The sequence below is a fragment of the Cydia amplana genome, chromosome 14 (assembly GCF_948474715.1).
Source record: "Cydia amplana chromosome 14, ilCydAmpl1.1, whole genome shotgun sequence".
Classification (NCBI taxonomy): Eukaryota; Metazoa; Arthropoda; class Insecta; order Lepidoptera; family Tortricidae; genus Cydia; species Cydia amplana.
In genome coordinates, this window is record NC_086082.1 from 1,718,252 (window position 1) to 1,737,244 (window position 18,993).

At 40.1% G+C, this 18,993-nt stretch overlaps 1 protein-coding gene across 1 annotated transcript in view; it reads left to right on the forward strand.

Moving 5' to 3' along the window:
• The first annotated feature begins 3,401 nt into the window (after positions 1–3,401).
• Positions 3,402–18,993, forward strand: part of LOC134653947 (phosphatidylinositol 3,4,5-trisphosphate 3-phosphatase and dual-specificity protein phosphatase PTEN) — a 59,051-nt gene continuing 43,459 nt past the window's right edge. Inside the window, exon 1 of the mRNA XM_063509317.1 lies at positions 3,402–4,185. Coding sequence (XP_063365387.1) covers positions 3,933–4,185 — 253 coding nt within the window. The 5' untranslated portion in view covers positions 3,402–3,932. The remainder of the gene's footprint in view (positions 4,186–18,993) is intronic.

Here is an 18,993-nt window from a genome sequence, read left to right on the forward strand (position 1 = left end):
TTCGATGCCAATTCGTCCTTATAACATCCATATAAATAGTATTTGGTTTGCCTGCGTTCGTAACACGTTATTACTATTAACTAACTGATACGGCCAATATTGACTAATGCCTATTTACATACGCCTGCAGCCCGACATGTTTGTCTTGGCGTGATAAATGATAAGACGATAACACATGGGCTGGGTCGGGGAAATCTCGTTGCGTGCTGGGGATAGGTTTTAGGATGTTTAAAATTCAAAATGAGCCGGTTTTTAGGGTTCCGTACCACAAAAGGAAATAAAGGAACCCTTATAGGATCACTTGTGCGTCTGTCTGTCTGTCCGACCATTCCCCCCCCCCCCCTTTATCTCTGAAACTACTGGGACAACAATTTTGAAAAAAATACACAAAATAGTTCCTTACCTATAGATGACAGGAAAATGTATTAGAAATGTGCTGTCAAGCGTGAGTCGGACTTAATGTGCGGAACCCTTGGAACGCGAGTCCGACTCGCACTTGGCCGGTTTTTTTAGTGTTCCGTACAAAACTTTGTTTAATAGTGGTACCATTGTTAACACGTTAGGAGCTGATATGTAATGGGATCCTGGAAAAATGTTTAGTTAAATAAAAGCAACTTCACAAAAAAATGTAACAGTATCCGCCATCATTTTATTTTTGATATTCATCAGCAATTCCACTTTACCAAATGAAATGATGTTTTCTGAGAGAAAAAATTCCTATCATCAGATCGTGAATTTACAGAAGAAAAAATATAGAATGCTTGAAAATTACAAAATGAAGGGACTTAGGTACATAGATTATCGACTTTCAGTTGTGACCAAATATTGCAAAGAGTAAAACAAAAAGTACCTAATCATTTTTCAAATCATTCTAGCCGTCTTCGAGATATCGGGAACAGTGAAAAAACCCAAAATTTAAAATCTCCTTTCTGGAGTCGGTTAAAAATACACCATCGCAAACGCCAATAACGTTTTTACGTTACGACGTTTTTTTTCGAATTTTTTAAACGGTTCTTTATCACCAACGAAAATAGCACCTTGTCGTTTTAGTACTTACCTACGTGCCTAGTACCTACACATACAGGTAGGTAAAGGTACCTATAAGTGCACTCGCCGTCTGGTACTATGACAAGGGCCCTCGAGGCTGAGTGGTCTGCAATCCCCACTTCTTACATTGTCTCGAGTGTAACGTTTAAGTAACGTTTGGAGTAGTTGGAAAAATGCATGCTTACTGCATTCCAAGGTGCCTACATACAGTTATAGCTTTTGCCCGCGACGTCGTCTGCGTGGAATTAATACCAGCAGTTAGAGTAAGTAGGTACAGCGCCTGGATAAAATCTAATAGCAATAATTTTGAGCATAATATGCTTATTGGTTACACCAATTAACAGGTAATTGATTAATTTTCTCATTTCCACCCTCTTTAGGGATGACTTCCGACATATTTAAAATAAAAACAAAAACTATCATATGTCCTTTCCCGGGACTCAAATAATCTCTATGCCAAATACTAATAAATCCGTTCAGCGGTTTGCGTGAAGAGGTAACAGACAGATAGACAGACACACTTTCGCATTTATATAATATTAGTATCGATTAGCAAAATAAAGAATGAATTATGATATCTGTCTCAAAAATAGGTATTTACGACATAATTTGCTAGTTGGGATGGCGCGCCACATGTCGTGTGCCACAGGAACAAAGAATCTACACATATTCTATGATAGAATCCTTCGCTTGCTCAGGGCTTAAAATCAGCACTCCCTGCTTTTAACTCTCATGTTGCTGTAATAACTATAATACAATTACACACATGAATAGTTCCTCTAATGTGTCGGCAGCTTAATCAAACATACCTATCAATCATTCAGTTTATTGTAACACAAATATGATTATCTCATTGTTAAATATTGTTATACTAATATTTATGTAATTATGTACCATCGCCCACACTGTTAAACTGTACATCGGTGGACATTATGCCCTTTATAATACGGTCCAACGACGTACAGTTAAGAGTGTTGGTGTTTGTACTGTATGACGTCTTTGTTGCTAAGCCCTTCCTACACTTTAATAGCAACCATTAAAACATCATTTATAATTATTATAGTTCTGCATCAGAGCGCCTCAAGGTCAAATAAAATTGCCTCTAAGTATCGATTGTCACTATCGTTTATCGATACGACAATCGATAAAGATGGGCGCGTTACTAAAGGCGGGAAATATATTCTGATGTTTAAATTTCGACTCTGTGGTAAGAGGAATAGTCATTAGTTTTTTTATGGCAAAGGTGTTCGTGCAAAATTATTGCACTTGCCTTGGTTGGCAACAAGCAGTCTACTGAGCTCAATTATCTAGCTTGTCCCTGGGTGTGGTAATATGAAAATAAAAACAAGTATTGTAACTTATTTAGCACAATGTAGAAATATATTTTGTTGTTTTACATCACATCGTGATATCATAAGATATTCACGAAAGGTACTTTAACAAATCATATTTTGGTACTTAAGTTGAAAATAAAGAGCGTAGCGTAGGCTGCTTGGGTTGCTCCCATCTTAAATCCGGCTACACACTTACAACCCCTCTGATGTTGCAGCGGCGGTAGCACGGTCGTATTTTATCGCTTGTCACTTTGACTGCCACGTTCTAACAAGTACGTAAGTGCGAAAGTGACGGTGCAAATTTCTGAAATTCAAATATGATACTCGTATGTTATCTAGTTATCAGTCCAGTTATACACCATTACAGCCAATGTCAAATTTGGAAATTCCATTAAAATGCAACAAAAATCAAAAATGAGCAGTTCTTTTATTAATTTTTTGTTATCTCTGCTACCGTATGTATACTTTCGAGTCGTAAAACAGGGGTGAATGACTTTATCTTAGTTAATTATAAACCCAAATAAGGATTATTATTGGTATTTAAATTAGCATTAACTGAAACGGTCAGATTTTATGATGATGACATTTTGGTTTATATTGCAGTTACATGGCAGTTACTGTTTTATAACGATTACATTGGATTACATTGCTAAATTATCTTACCCCAAATGTTGATGAGGATTTTTTTATTCTACGTCTAATAATACTATGAGTTATGGTTATGACAGTTATTTCAATTATATGGAATGTAAAGAAAGAAATGAAAAAATATTTGTGGGACTTTGTGCGTCGTGCGATTTGTGCGGGACTTAGTTTAACATTTCGCGCCAATTATATTTTTTTTTATTATAGCGCCATCTGTTGAAAATCAGTCACAACAACTCTACATTCACTCTGTATGTTGCTAGCTCTATTACTGTTTTTATTTTAGAGTAATTTTAAAATAAAACAGAATAAATTATTTTACTTGTAATCGTAAAAGCATGTACGAAAAAATAAATTCAGGTTCAGAAACAGGCGGTAGAAGAATCAACAGTGGCGCTACGCTAAATAATGGAAACTCGAACAAAGAGCTAACCAGCCACTAGAAAATAAGAGGTTGTGCTCCTTCTCTGTCCCTTGCGTGCAGTTCGGGCGCGCGGGAATGAGATGCACGAACACTTTCGGCCATCATAACCATCTTGTGCAACTGTTTCTCTTCGGCCGTGTTCTAGTGCAAACGAACGATGGACGCCATTCGCACGAGATAAATCTTTTCTTCGCTCTATCGTGAAGCGAGAGTGCGTGCGCGAAACTCGGTGCCGGGTGTGGAGCTATGCAATAGTGTGACCGTGTGCGAAAGTGATTTCGGTGGAGCTTAGCGGGGTGAGGATCTCGGCCTCGGGAACGGCGAGCAGCGCTTCGCGCGAGGCGCGTGCAGCCGGGCAGGCTTGTCTTGGCGCTCGCGGAGCATGGCGGACGCGAGCTGAGCGGCCGCGGCGTCCGGTCCCGGGTCTCGCGGGCCGCTCCGCTCAGCCGGCCCGATGAACGCGGCACGGCTGAGGTTATTTTATGGGTATATGCGTGAGCTGCCGGCGCCGCGAGAGGAAGGCCCCGGAGAAGCTAGCGGCGCTCGGCGCGGGCGGGCCCGCTAAGGGCACGGCGGCCCTGCTGCTGCCGCGGCGCGCCGACCCGCGGCCGTTGCGCCCGCTGCCCATCATGGCCAACTCCATTTCTAACATCAAGATGACCAACCCCATCAAGGGCATGGTCAGCAAGCGGCGGAAACGCTACATCAAGGACGGATTTAACCTGGACTTGGCCTGTATCCTTTTCAGTGTTTTTATGGCTAGTTAAAAGTGCTTCCGTGTTTAGGGTGCGTGAGCGACATGGATGTGTGCAGAGGTGAGTTCCCCGGGTCCGCGACCGCTTCGTGGCTACGGCCTTGAGACGCAGCACACGCGCGCTGCGCTCTCGACTAGCAACCTTGGAATTATTGTGATAACCTGGCTCGTTCATCGTTTTTCTTCTGTCAAGGGCATTCAATTCATAACCTATAAATTGCATTCATATTACACTTGATTAGGTTATACTCGTTCTTAAACGCTTTAAAACTTTGCATTAGAAATTTATACATTTTATAATCATAAAACTTAGTGATTTAAAATATCTTATTGAGGGCACAAGGTTGTTAGAGTTAGAAAGTCTTATGTGTTGTAGTGTTCAATTTGGTTGTACCTAATCTGGTTTGACTGCTTAAAATACAGTCACTATAATCCATAAAGCAGGTGTGTCAACTCAGAAGCAAATATTGCTTACACCACTCAATATTTGACTTGTTTGAAGGAGTTGAAATCTTGCATAGCAACAAGAACTATAACCTATAAATGTGTACTCTGTGCTCTGCACACATAGCTAGCTGTGTTAACTAGTTGATAAACCTATTTCTGAAGCCTGCAAAAGCGTTCTATTTGAGTTTTTGCATATACTTATCTTGGCCACTTAACTGTGACTATGAAATGGATAAAATCTGGGCCATTATTTTTCTAGATACTAGTTTAATTTATGTTTTACTACTATGTTTATAAGCATAAAAATTGTTTTTTAGGTAAAGTGCTTGTTCTCATTCATATGTAACATATGTAGCTACATACAGAGTGATAGCATTATTTATTTATTGACTCGGCATAGCATTAATACTATAAAACATTATTTTTGACTAAAGTGTAGTAGTACCACAATTACAAGGTTGCAGATCTTCCATATTTTTTTCTAAAAAGTGTAATAGGTAATTTTTTTTTTAATAATTTAAGTACTATGCTAAAGACTGATTCAAGCTGTTCATATAAATAAATCATTGTTATTATTCATGTGATCAATTGGTTAACCTGTTGTCTTGTGTATGATAATGATAAGCATTGTGACCATATGTTTAGTCATAATTTCAATTTTTCAAGAACAATTTTCCTTTCTGCTCAATGCACAACCGAGGATTGAACCCATGATTTTTGACTCTGACAGAAATAATTTTTCCATCTAAAATTCCAACAGAAATTCTGATGGAAATGTCTTTATTGCAGATCACAACCCGCTGTCTGCCTTAACTAGCGACCCGCCCCAGCTTCGCATGGGTTAGCAAATTATACATAAACCTTCCTCTTGAATCACTCTATCTATTTAAAAAAACCGCATCTAAATCCATTTCGTAGTTTTAAAGATCTAAGCATACATACAGACAGACAGACAGCGGGAAGCGTCTTTGTTTTATACTATGTAGTGATATTGCGGTTTCTTAGTATGTACAAAGCTCAAATAGTTTTAAAAAGCTTCAGTATTTAAAAAGCCGTTTAGGATCATGTTGAATTTGTGAAATATGCAACAACTTTAACAAATAGAATAGACTATAAGAGCAGTGGTAAATAATACTTTGCATTGATTGAATTGTCCCAGTATTTATATTTCTCAAATTATAGGTTTTCCCTATGTAATAAGTAATAACTAATACTCTGACATAGCTATTAACCTAAAGAAAGATACTATTGTCCTTGTGGCATTAGTTTCATACCATTACTGTCTGGATTTTAAAGACATTAACACACATGTCATGACACTAGACTAGGCAAAAGGTATTAACACACATGTCATGACACTAGACTAGGCAAAAGGTACCGTAACACGGGGTGGCTTAAATGCAGGGGCGACTTTTTCATCTAGTTTTTAAACCATAATATATTTCTATGCGAGGCCCGAGGTATTTTACAGTAGGTGAACATTAATAAACTAGTTACACAGTTTCAGTAAATAATAGTTACCGTAAATTTTCCTAAAGCCACCCTGTTTTACGGTACCACATAATCAGTTATATTCATATTTATTTGCAGAAAAAGGTAACCCCTTTCCTTCCGTCCGCAATAGCAATGTTTCCTTGAAAACTGCATATTTATACATTTACAAGACATTGAAAGAAAGAAAATACATTTATTTACATCTCACCAGTTAAATTTACATAAAAAAGGGTAAAAGTTTAATGTAAACGCTAAAACATTACAAAGATAAACTGGCCAGATATTTTTTAGTGCTTTGTTGTACTTAATCAGAGCTTGGTTAGGTCATTCACCCGACACACATACGAGCTATATCAGTGTGATTGCAAACTGTTAATCTAACATTATTTCCTTATTAGGCATAAACCTGGGATTGTTCTTTAAATAAATACATACATACATACATATAATCACGCCTATTTCCCGGAGGGGTAGGCAGAGACTACGGATTTCCACTTGCTTCCTTGCTTGCGATCCTGACATACCTCTCTCGCTTCCGTTATTTTCATAATATTCCTCATACACGCTCGCCGGTTTAGGGTGCTCTTGACCTGGCCTTTCTTCAGGATTTCCCCTTAATAAATTTATATTATAGGATATTCACAGTAAACTCAAGAAGGCTTGTGTTGTGGGTACTCAGACAACAATATAATATAATATACAAATACATAGAAAATACCCAAGACTCAGAACAAATATCTGTGCTCATCACACAAATAAATGCCCTTACCAGAATTCGAACCCGTGATCATTGGCTTCACAGGCAGGGTCACTACCCACTAGACCAGGCCAGTCTTTGACTTATGAGTCAAATTCTTTTGTTACTAAGTGTTATTTTTTATTGATTAAATAATAATTAAGTAGATTGTTCACCCTATGCTGTTGGTACATGTTTATTCAAATTAAAATTCAAAAATGTATTTTGTAAGTAGGCCTCAAAGGCTTTTTCCAGGCTTTTTCAAAAGTCAATACATTTATATGACATCGACGGGTCAATGCGCTAGTTTCCGTCCAGTACTTAGTCAAAGCTTGGTGCATATGCAATTATGCATAACTATATTTAACCCTTGAATTAAATCTAGAAATAAAATAATTACACAAACTGATGATGATGATGATGTCCTCCCAGATGTATGCGTCGACGGCGACATCCTGACAAATAGAACAAAGGCTTCGTCACTCAGGCACGTTTTCCCGGTTTTCCGGGCGGGGCGTGAGTGGGGCGCCCCGCTTTTACATTTAAAACACTCACGCAACGCCCGGAAAACGCGCCTGTCTGACGGAACCTTCAAATATACTTAACTACAAAAAACCTAATCAATTATAAAGAGAATAACAAGCCCCTTATAACAAGTCGGACTGCAGCATGGACCCTATGACATGACACTGGCAGCGTTACCTCTCTGTATCGCAAGGAAATACGTTGAGAGAGGTACGCGCCAGCCCTGGGGTCCCCTGTGGTGTCAACCAGCCGCGCCAATGCATACCTCTGTGTGTACTTAAAATAATATTAAACAAATTAACCATCTCATCCAGGGATGTTGCGAATATCCGCATCCGCAACCGCGGAACTTCCGCATTATTTTCAACATCCGCATCAAATCGATGCGGAGTTTAATGCGGATGCGGATGTGGAACAGGTCGGTACAGGAACGTCTTAGCATCGGCGTAAGTGCTAGACTGCTAGGTAATTTAGTCATTAGCCAAAAAAATCTATTAGAAATGAGCATTCAAGCGTGAGTGGGACTTAATGTACGGAACCCTTGGAACGCAAGTCCGACTCGCAATTGGCCGGTTTTTTTTTATAAAATTTACTAAAATGTAATATTTGACGTTTTTTATGTACCTACCTATCTTGACATCCGCATCCGCGGATGTGAGCCAGAGCCTCTATAAAATCCGCATCCGCAACATCCCTGATGTTGCGAATATCCGCATCCGCAACCGCGGAACTTCCGCATTATTTTCAACATCCGCATCAAATCGATGCGGAGTTTAATGCGGATGCGGATGTGGAACAGGTCGGTACAGGAACGTCTTAGCATCGGCGTAAGTGCTAGACTGCTAGGTAATTTAGTCATTAGCCAAAAAAATCTATTAGAAATGAGCATTCAAGCGTGAGTGGGACTTAATGTACGGAACCCTTGGAACGCAAGTCCGACTCGCAATTGGCCGGTTTTTTTTTATAAAATTTACTAAAATGTAATATTTGACGTTTTTTATGTACCTACCTATCTTGACATCCGCATCCGCGGATGTGAGCCAGAGCCTCTATAAAATCCGCATCCGCAACATCCCTGATCTCATCAATCTCATCATGCAACTTTATATAGAAAACGAGAATGGCTTCGTAGGAACTTCGTTTATTTATATTATTTATACATCGTTTTGTTCGAACGATAACTTCCGGCATCTCTTAAAAAGATACTTGAGATGTCAAAGCGAAGGATCGACATTGTTGACGAAATACAATAAGGGCGCGTTTACATTGTGTCAAATCTTGAAATAGGCTGCGTTTCCACCAGTTTCGTGGTAGCTGAGCGATGCTAGGACGCGTAGAAAAGATGTGGAACGTTGTGAATGTGAATGCGAGGTAGCGAGTTTTGACGCGTAACCCCCCCGGTTTGACGCGGGAGGTTTCTCACCCTATTGACTCGGCACATATTGACAATTGTCAGTATTAGGTAGGTAGTTGTCAATTTTCAGCGTCGTGAAATGAGCGTTTTATATGTAAAAGCGGCGCGCCCTGCTCACGCCCCGCCCGGAAAACGCGCCTGTGTGACGGAACCTTTAGCCTGACTCTATCCGCGATCCCGAGTAGCTACGCACAGCCATCTCGCTCATGCTTACGCTCAGTAAGAGTAAGAGAAAAACCTGAACCCACGGGGCCTTAAAACACGGAAATTGCGAGGATTGATGTAATTGCGAGGAGCGTATGTTTTTGGGCTATAACCGAAAATCGAAGTTCGCAAATTGCGGGCTTTTTTCTCTGTCGCTCTAATTACGCCTTCATTGGAGTAAAAGAGAAAGATCCCCGCAATTTGCGAATTTCGGTGACTAAACTATAGGTAATCATAATTTTCCCGTTCCGCCTACTTTCCCATTAACTTGCGTAGGGGTTACGTCATATAATTTATTGAACCGGAACACGGTTAAACACAATTGACAGGTGTCATAGTCTGGGAAAACGACAAATTTCCTTGTTTCCTGGCGCCGAAATTAGTCGAAACCATCAAACTATAGTCCAATACTTATGCCAAATATGGACCATACCAATAATTACCGAACGGCGTTCTCGAAACGTCGGAGGCAAAGAGAATAGATAGTATAAGAGGTTTACTGGTCATAGTAAAATTTGTAGTCACAGTAAATTAAGTGCCATCTATCGACACACGATTTGAAATTGCATTTCTATTAACTGCAGCAAAGAGTATAGATTTTATAGAGAGTTACAGTACTGTCATGGCAAATTATGTAGCCACAGTAAATTCACCGCCATCTTTTGACAGAAGATTATAACTGTTAGAACGCCATTTGACTTTGATCTTTATTCTTTCACTGATATGTGTTAATTTGTAATTATATTGATATTAACGCCATCTATGCGAGAATAGCCCAAAGGTATGGTGCAATCTTTTCGAAACATGGCGCACCATATCTTTGGCCTATTCTCGCATCATAATTGACCATGCCAGCAACTCTCTATAAAATCTATACTCTTTGGACTGCAGTATGCGTTCATACAAAAATAATATCCGATCGGGTCATTGCCTCATAATAATGCAATTGATAAACATAAAACAAGTTTTAGTTTAAAGGCTTGGCCAGACACAGAGCGCGACTTGGCGCGACGCAGCGCCGCGTGATGCCGACGCGATGACTGTTCAAACAGGGCGCGCGCGGACCGCGCTCTCAACACGCCCTCATCGCGCGCGCGAACGCGGCGCGGCTGCGCGGGAACGCGGCGCGGCCGCGCGCCACCGCTCGCTGCCTAACGTCCGATCCGACTGATGTGACCCAGCGCGACGCGGCGGCCCGCCGCGTCCCGCCGCGTCCGCGCGGCGCAGCGCTGCGCGGACGCAAGGGGCCGCGCGGCGCGGGGCGCGACAGAAGCGGGGCGTGATACCGGCGGGACGCAGTCTGTTTGACGTCGGTAACCTGTTAGCATGTGCCGCGGTCGCGCGGCGCGGACGCGTCGCTGCGTCGCGCTCTGTGTCTGGCCAAGGCTTAAGACCACGCGTTTTCTTCAACAAACTGCCGTATTCGAACTTCAAGATATTCACAATAGAGGACTCGTACTAGATCCATTCTAGATACGTTATAGTTTAGATTTCTACTAGTTCTCTTTTTCAGCGCAATTCGGGCAACCAATGTCACTTTTACGTTAGATAGAGTTAGATATCTATTAGATGTGAATTGGATCTCTAAGTCATATATATCTTGTGGAAATCGTTCAAGAGTATCTCCAGAATCGCGCAAATGTAAATTTGACAGGTTAGATCTTAAACATATCGTTATCGTATCTTGGTGATGTCTATAAGATATCTAATAGATGTCTATTTCAAAATCCGAATCGGGCCCAAAAGCTGTTCCGTATTGCCTTAGGAGCATACCGTGTATTCGCCTCATTTAATTTTTGGAATCGCAAATTCCAAATAATCCACATCTAGAGTGGATTGTTAATAACAATGTATTTACATAAAACTTAATATATACAGTGCAGTACACAGTGGTACAAATAAGCTAAATTATAACTGGCTTAAATCTATAAATAGGCCCTTGAGACATGGTACCAAGGATGCTGGCGGCGTTTCCTCGTTGTATCGCAATGCTGATACGTTGTGCGAGGAAGCCGCCAGCTCTTCGGTCACCAGTTACGTCAACCAGACGCTTCGCGATTGGATTTAAGTATTTAAACCGAAATGTCATTCGACTATAAAGTTCATAAAAATCTCACATATTTGAGCCAAAACAAAACTGTTTCTTAAAAAAGCATGCAATAAAAGTTAAATGTAGGTTGTATTTCTTAAAAATGGTTTAATTTAGACAGGCACCGCTACAATTGTTCTTAAAATAGCACAAGTTATACTACACCTTAGTCGGTTACGTGAGGTAGGCATAATAAGCACGTGTAGGGGCCAGAACACATTATCCAGTCGCTTATGCTTGTGAAAACTTCAGGGTTAACTTGGGCCGTTCGGGCGTTTCGGCATTTCATTCAAAATACAAAAAGATACCTTCAAGTTTATTATTAAAATTCAGTAGTGGTTGATATAATTTAGCTAAAATCTTTTATTCCTGTGATTGTATCCACTGTAATTAAACAGTTCACTCATTAAATAGGTTTTCATTCAGACCAGAAAAAAAAACTATAACAAAACATATGTGTGCATTAAATTGATAGAGTTACATAACTTAAATAATGTTTAACTGCTTACGGATATTATCAAAAGTCGACGAATAAAAGTCAAGTCAAATAAAACGTATTTTATTATTTCACATTATTTTATAATTTTTATGAATTATGTTAGTCGAGAACAACAGCAAAGTCCATAAGTTCATAACACAAGCATGTGACGTTTTCAACTAAAAGGTTCAACATTGTCGGTTGTCGATTAGGTGTATTTACTTTTGCGGTTTTATGGAAATAGCGCCTTATTGACAACCGATAATAAGTACCTGTTTGGTTGAAAACGCCACCAATTCTCAAACGCCCATAGCGTTTTAACACCACGCCCATATCCACAAGCGGCAGCGTCAGCGGGCCGCTAATGTGGCTCGACGCTAACTAAACTTTTTACCCGTGAATCTTTTTTCTTGTTAAGCAAGATGTTGCTATGCCAACAACTTTTTGCCGCTGCCGAGGTTAGATAATTTGGCGGTCTGTCTTTCGTTCTACCAATTTAGGTTTTATTCTGACAGTTGTAATTGGGATCTAGAGCGATGGCACGTCAGTCGGTTTTGATACTTTTGATGTTTAGAGAGAGTTTAAAATCAGGATCTTAAAAGTATGTGGGCCATTTTAATTAAAGTTGTGGGTACAGTCAGCAGCAGAAGTTGCTAAGCGGGCCAGGTGTTCAAAATGATCTTGACGCGACTTTATTGATAAGAGAATAAGAGCGTGACAAGGTAATTTTGAACACCTCGACCGCTTAGCAACTTCTGCTGCTGAGTGTACACTACCCCTTTTTAGGGTTCCGTAGTCAACTACACTACAACTAAAGGGACCGTTATATTTTCGCCATGTCCGTCTGCGGCTTTGCTCCGTGATCGTTAGTGCTAGAAATCTGCAATTTGGTAATACATAAATCGTATAGCGACAGAACGGTACAATAATTTTTTTTTAGGGTATCCCGTACAAATTGTTTTTATTAGAATTTTTGTTTTTCACTTTAACCCAATGTTGTGGTGTGGGGTATCGTCTAATAGGTCTTTTAAAACAAAAAATAAATAACGAGACTTATAAAAGTGCTACTATATTTGTAAAATAAGATAAAGTGATCAATTCCATTCCCTTTGATTCTGTGAGTGATTTACTTGACTTTACAAATTGCTTTTTAGCGTAACTTTCTGAAGCTAGACTTTTGATTGATTGCTTTGTCGGTGACCTTAATTTGTTTCCTAGTGGCAACTAGGTACAGTCAGCAGCAGAAGTAGCTAAGCGGGCGAGGTGTCCAAAATGATCTTGACGCGACTTTATTAAGAGAACAACGGTTCCGTCACACAGGTGCGTTTCCCGGGCGGGGCGTGAGCGTTTTATATGTAAAAGCGGCGCCCCGCCCGGAAAGCGCGCCTGTGTGACGGAACCTTAAGAGCGTGTCAAGGTCAAGGTAATTTTGAACACATCGCCCGCTTAGCAACTTCTGCTGCTGACTGTACGGGAAGTAATTTAGATGCCGTCGCTTGCGATCACTTCCCTCGCATAATCGTGAGCTAAGCTAGGTGCAGGTACTGTCGAGGTCATATTAACTAAAGTCTGACTCTAGACTAGAGTAGTCTAGAGCTCGAAAATGACCCCACGTCGTGCCGCGAGCCGCGAGCGACTCAGCTGTGTTGCGCGCAGCTTGACAAGACATCGTCAAATATTATAAACTGAAATAGATAAACAAAAGAAAAAGTGACCAAGTCCACGGGTGGTCTAGTGTCAGGACTCAGGACGTTAGCCGCTAAGCATAAGACGCGGGTTCGATTCCCGCTTCCCGCCTCGGTGGACTTAGTCACTTTTTCTTTAGTGTATGATATCTATTTCAGTTTATGATTTATATGTATAATAGTAGTTTGACTACTTAAAAAACCATTCTAAAAATAGTTCGATTTGTTCCCTAGTTGAACGTCAAATATTATAATGCCGCGCAAGATGTTTGACTTAAGAATTTTATTCTAGCCAATTAAAACTTTCATTGACCAAACACAACTTATAAGAGCTTCGTTTATAATATATGGACGCGCGGTAGGGTGCCCGCTTGGCGGCTGATAATTAATTTATGATGATAGTTAATTTGTATGAAAATTTGGGCCTTAACATGTTGAAACTACTAGCAGTCTGTTGAGTTAGATATGTACATATCTGACAACTAGCGACCCGACCCGGTTTTGCACGGGTTACACAAACCCTTAAGAAATTATACACCTGAACCTTCCTCAAGAATCACTCTCTTGATAGGTGAAAACCGCTTGAAAATCCGTTTAGTAGTTGAATTTATCGCGTACATATACACAGAATATGTAGTCATCATGTGCCAAATTTACGCTGGGACTTCTTTATGCAAATTGTAAAAAAAGGTTTTTTTTTAAACCATCGTCGCATTAAAAATAGCAATCTCTCTATCCCCCTCTCTCTGGAGATAAAACCTAAAATTTTGCTGGCGGGGTGTGAGCGGGGCGCAACGCGCGCGCGATCTGCGCGTGGCCGCAGCGCCCCGCGCGTTTCCCCCGCTTTGATCGCGCCCGCGCAGTCACACACAACACAGCGCGCGTTACGAACGGTTTGGGTTGTGAGCGCGGCGCTGGCGGGCCGCGAGCGTCACGTTGGCGCGACGCGCGCGTTCTGCCGGCGTCCTCAAGGCGCGATGCGGGCGCGGCGCTGGCACCGCGCGCGCCGCTCTCATCGCGCCCCGCTCGCAAAACGCGCCAGTGTGACGGAGCCTTAAGGCTTTGTCACACAGGCGCCTGAGCGGGGCGCGCCGCTTTTACATATAAAACGCTTACGCCCCGCTCACCCACCGCCAGGAAAACGCGCCTGTGTGACGGAGCCTTCAAGGGGCCCGGCCCACAGATTGCCAGTTCGCTGGACGATATCAGCCCGCCAGTTAAACGCAAAAGGTGACAGTTCCGAACAACTAACAGGCTGATATCGTCCGGCGGACTGGTAATCAGTGGGCCCCTTTAAAACGCAAAATTGTATTGAGATGACATCTGTCACCGTATCGCAGCTGTTTGAAAAATATGTAGGTGATGTGATGTGTGGTCACAACACGAGGGCATGGATGTATACATATTTTTGACTAGGATCACGTTTTCCTTGTACTTGACACGCTAAATACAAGATCTTTTATCTAACAATACTTGAGGAACAATTGTTCCATAGATAGACAAGAATTTGCATAGGAATGTGTACCTAAGTACTTAGTAGTTGAAGTGAAAATTCCGATCAGACGCTATAAAGTAAGAAATTAATTAGGGGCTTACGCAAAATTTTAGGTTTTATCTCCAGAGAGAGGGGGATAGAGAGATTGCTATTTTTAATGCGACGATGGTTTAAAAAAAACCTTTTTTTACAATTTGCATAAAGAAGTCCCAGCGTAAATTTGGCACATGATGACTACATATTCTGTGTATATGTACGCGATAAATTCAACTACTAAACGGATTTTCAAGCGGTTTTCACCTATCAAGAGAGTGATTCTTGAGGAAGGTTCAGGTGTATAATTTCTTAAGGGTTTGTGTAACCCGTGCAAAACCGGGTCGGGTCGCTAGTTGTCAGATATGTACATATCTAACTCAACAGACTGCTAGTAGTTTCAACATGTTAAGGCCCAAATTTTCATACAAATTAACTATCATCATAAATTAATTATCAGCCGCCAAGCGGGCACCCTACCGCGCGTCCATATATTATAAACGAAGCTCTTATAAGTTGTGTTTGGTCAATGAAAGTTTTAATTGGCTAGAATAACATTCTTAAGTCAAACATCTTGCGCGGCATTATAATATTTGACGTTCAACTAGGGAACAAATCGAACTATTTTTAGAATTGTTTTTTAAGTAGTCAAACTACTATTATACATATAAATCATAAACTGAAATAGATATCATACACTAAAGAAAAAGTGACTAAGTCCACCGAGGCGGGAAGCGGGAATCGAACCCGCGTCTTATGCTTAGCGGCTAACGTCCTGAGTCCTGACACTAGACCACCCGTGGACTTGGTCACTTTTTCTTTTGTTTATCTATTTCAGTTTATAATATTTGACGATGTCTTGTCAAGCTGCGCGCAACACAGCTGAGTCGCTCGCGGCTCGCGGCACGACGTGGGGTCATTTTCGAGCTCTAGACTACTCTAGTCTAGAGTCAGACTTTAGTTAATATGACCTCGACAGTACCTGCACCTAGCTTAGCTCACGATTATGCGAGGGAAGTGATCACAAGCGACGGCATCTAAATTACTTCCCGTACAGTCAGCAGCAGAAGTTGCTAAGCGGGCGATGTGTTCAAAATTACCTTGACCTTGACACGCTCTTAAGGTTCCGTCACACAGGCGCGCTTTCCGGGCGGGGCGCCGCTTTTACATATAAAACGCTCACGCCCCGCCCGGGAAACGCACCTGTGTGACGGAACCGTTGTTCTCTTAATAAAGTCGCGTCAAGATCATTTTGGACACCTCGCCCGCTTAGCTACTTCTGCTGCTGACTGTACCTAGTTGCCACTAGGAAACAGTACATCACAGGCAGTTGGAATTCTCGAATCTAATGCTAGACGAGTACAGTGCGATATGGAATACTGGGCAACCACACCATCTGAAATAGTGAAAATAGTAAATTCAATGGAAAATAAAGCATCTTGTGGTTTTGACGATATTCCGATCAGCATAATCAAAAGCAATATATCCATTCTTGCAGAGCCATTATCTTCTTTTTATAATCAATGTTTTGATCAAGGGATTTTTCCTGATCAGCTCAAAATCGCAAAAATATTACCAATATTCAAAAAAGGTCTAACGACCGACGCCAGTAACTACAGACCAATATCTTTACTACCGATTTTATCGAAGATATTTGAAAAGATAGTTAAAGCTAGGTTAGTGAGACACTTTTCTTCAAAAAGGATTCTAAATCCAAGACAATTCGCATATCAAAGGGGAATTGGGACATCTGAGGCCATCGACACCATTATACACGATATTACACTTGCATTAAACCAAAAATTAAAAGTAGCAGGCATCTTCCTCGACCTGAAGTCTGCCTTTGATACAATCAGCCATGAAATACTAATTAAGAAGCTTGAGTTTTATGGTGTCAAAGGGAATGCTCTCAGTTTAATGAAATCATACTTAAGTAACCGCAAGCAATTCGTAGAAATAAAGGAGATAGATGACAAAGCTATAGAAAAGGTGTACAGATCTAAGTTTACCACCATAAGGCAAGGCGTCCCTCAGGGTTCTATACTTGGTCCAATATTTTTTATAATTTATCTTAATGACTTTATTGATTATTTGCAAAGCATAGTAAATGATGTAAATGTTGTAATTTTTGCTGACGATACAAGTCTAATTTTATCAGGCAGGGAAATTAAAGACCTAAATGCCAAAGCGAACATAGCGATAGATGCTTGTCATAAGTGGCTCTCTGTAAATAATCTCAAGCTAAACAGTAGTAAAACACTAGCCATGCTCTTTAAGACAACTACAAATAACAAAGATTTATTAGATATATACTTAGACTGTGAAAAAATTCAGAATGTAGAAGTAACGAAAATGCTTGGTGTGCATATTGACGTCCATTTAAACTGGAAAGAAGAATTAATTGGAATTGAGAGTTCTATCGGCTCAGCTTGTTATGCTCTTCGCTGCTTAAGGGATGAACTGACGTTGGAGCAACTAAAGATGGTATACTTTGCCCTTGTCGAATCTAAGTTAAGATACAGCATCAAGCTCTGGGGCAATAGTTATAAATATAACATTCAACGTGCTTTTGTCTCACAAAAAAGAGCAATACGAACGATCGTTCGAATTCCATCATGGGATAGCTGTAGAGAGCATTTTAAAAAGTTGGAGATACTAACAGTCCCCGCCCTTTATATTTTAGTCCTATTGACGGATGCAATGAAGCATAGATATCGCTTCGAATCGGATGACCAAATGGCTTTAAGATTAAAATCGAGGACAAAAAATATTACTCCTATTATTACACCCCATCTTGTGGTGGTAGAGCATACTACCAGAGTTCAAGCCGTGCGACTATTTAACAAAATGCCAATCGAGCTGAAGGGACTCGTTAATCATAAGATCTTTAGCTATAGGTTAAAAAAATACTTGCTCGACAAATGTTTATATAATATTGACGATTTTTGAAATTACAAATTCTTTCCTTTTATTTTTATTAATGTTTTATTGGTTCAATTTTAATTGCACTCTAGACTTTATCTATTTTTTTTTTATGTTTTTATCTTCGGTATATTTATAATGGCAAATTCTTTCCTTTATTTTATTAATGTTTTTTTTTTTGTTTTAGTTAAATGGACATTGTATTTCATGAATTTATTTATTGTTATGCTTCTACTGTATGTATTCAAACACAATTGACATTGTTTATGAATAAATATCTTGTATCTTGTATCTTGTATCTCTTAATAAAGTCGCGTCAAGATCATTTTGGACACCTCGCCCGCTTAGCTACTTCTGCTGCTGACTGTACCTAGTTGCCACTAGGAAACAAATTAAGGTCACCGACAAAGCAATCAATCAAAAGTCTAGCTTCAGAAAGTTACGCTAAAAAGCAATTTGTAAAGTCAAGTAAATCACTCACAGAATCAAAGGGAATGGAATTGATCACTTTATCTTATTTTACAAATATAGTAGCACTTTTATAAGTCTCGTTATTTATTTTTTGTTTTAAAAGACCTATTAGACGATACACATATAAAACGCTTACGCCCCGCTCACCCACCGCCAGGAAAACGCGCCTGTGTGACGAAGCCTTTAAGTTTATAAATTGTATTGAGATGAGCAGTTTTTTGATCGAAACATAATTTTATGCCGAAACCGACACTACCGAAAACACAGTTTCGGCGAGGACGAAAGATTCGGCAGTTTTTTGGCCGAAAGCGAACCTTTTAAAACAGGATGTGTATGCTGAAACCGAAATTTCAATGCAACCTCCGATTTTGCTTTAGGCAAAAAATCTTGTTCCGGTCGAACAACTATGTCTTCTGTCTTTTATTAGTTTTTCTTTCTCACATTTGTTCTGTTTTTCCTTTCTAGACTAGACTTTCATGTACCTTGTTTGTATAAATACTGTCTATTATAAATTTCACAGGGTATTAGTCCGCTGTAATGCCGTGTACATTTTATGAATCAATAAAAAATAAAAAAAAATGTCCATGCTATGGCGTATCCGTGTGATAGGGTGTCTGTACTCTGTGGTCGTAACAGATACTATAAATGGATCCACGTGCATGGTATAATTGACACCGAGTCGCTAATGTATTCTGGTTTCTAATGCTATAAATTGTCGTTTGCTATAATTATCTTTCGTGCTAGCCCTATGCGAGTTATTTTTAAATTGAACAACTACTGATGTCCATAAAATTAC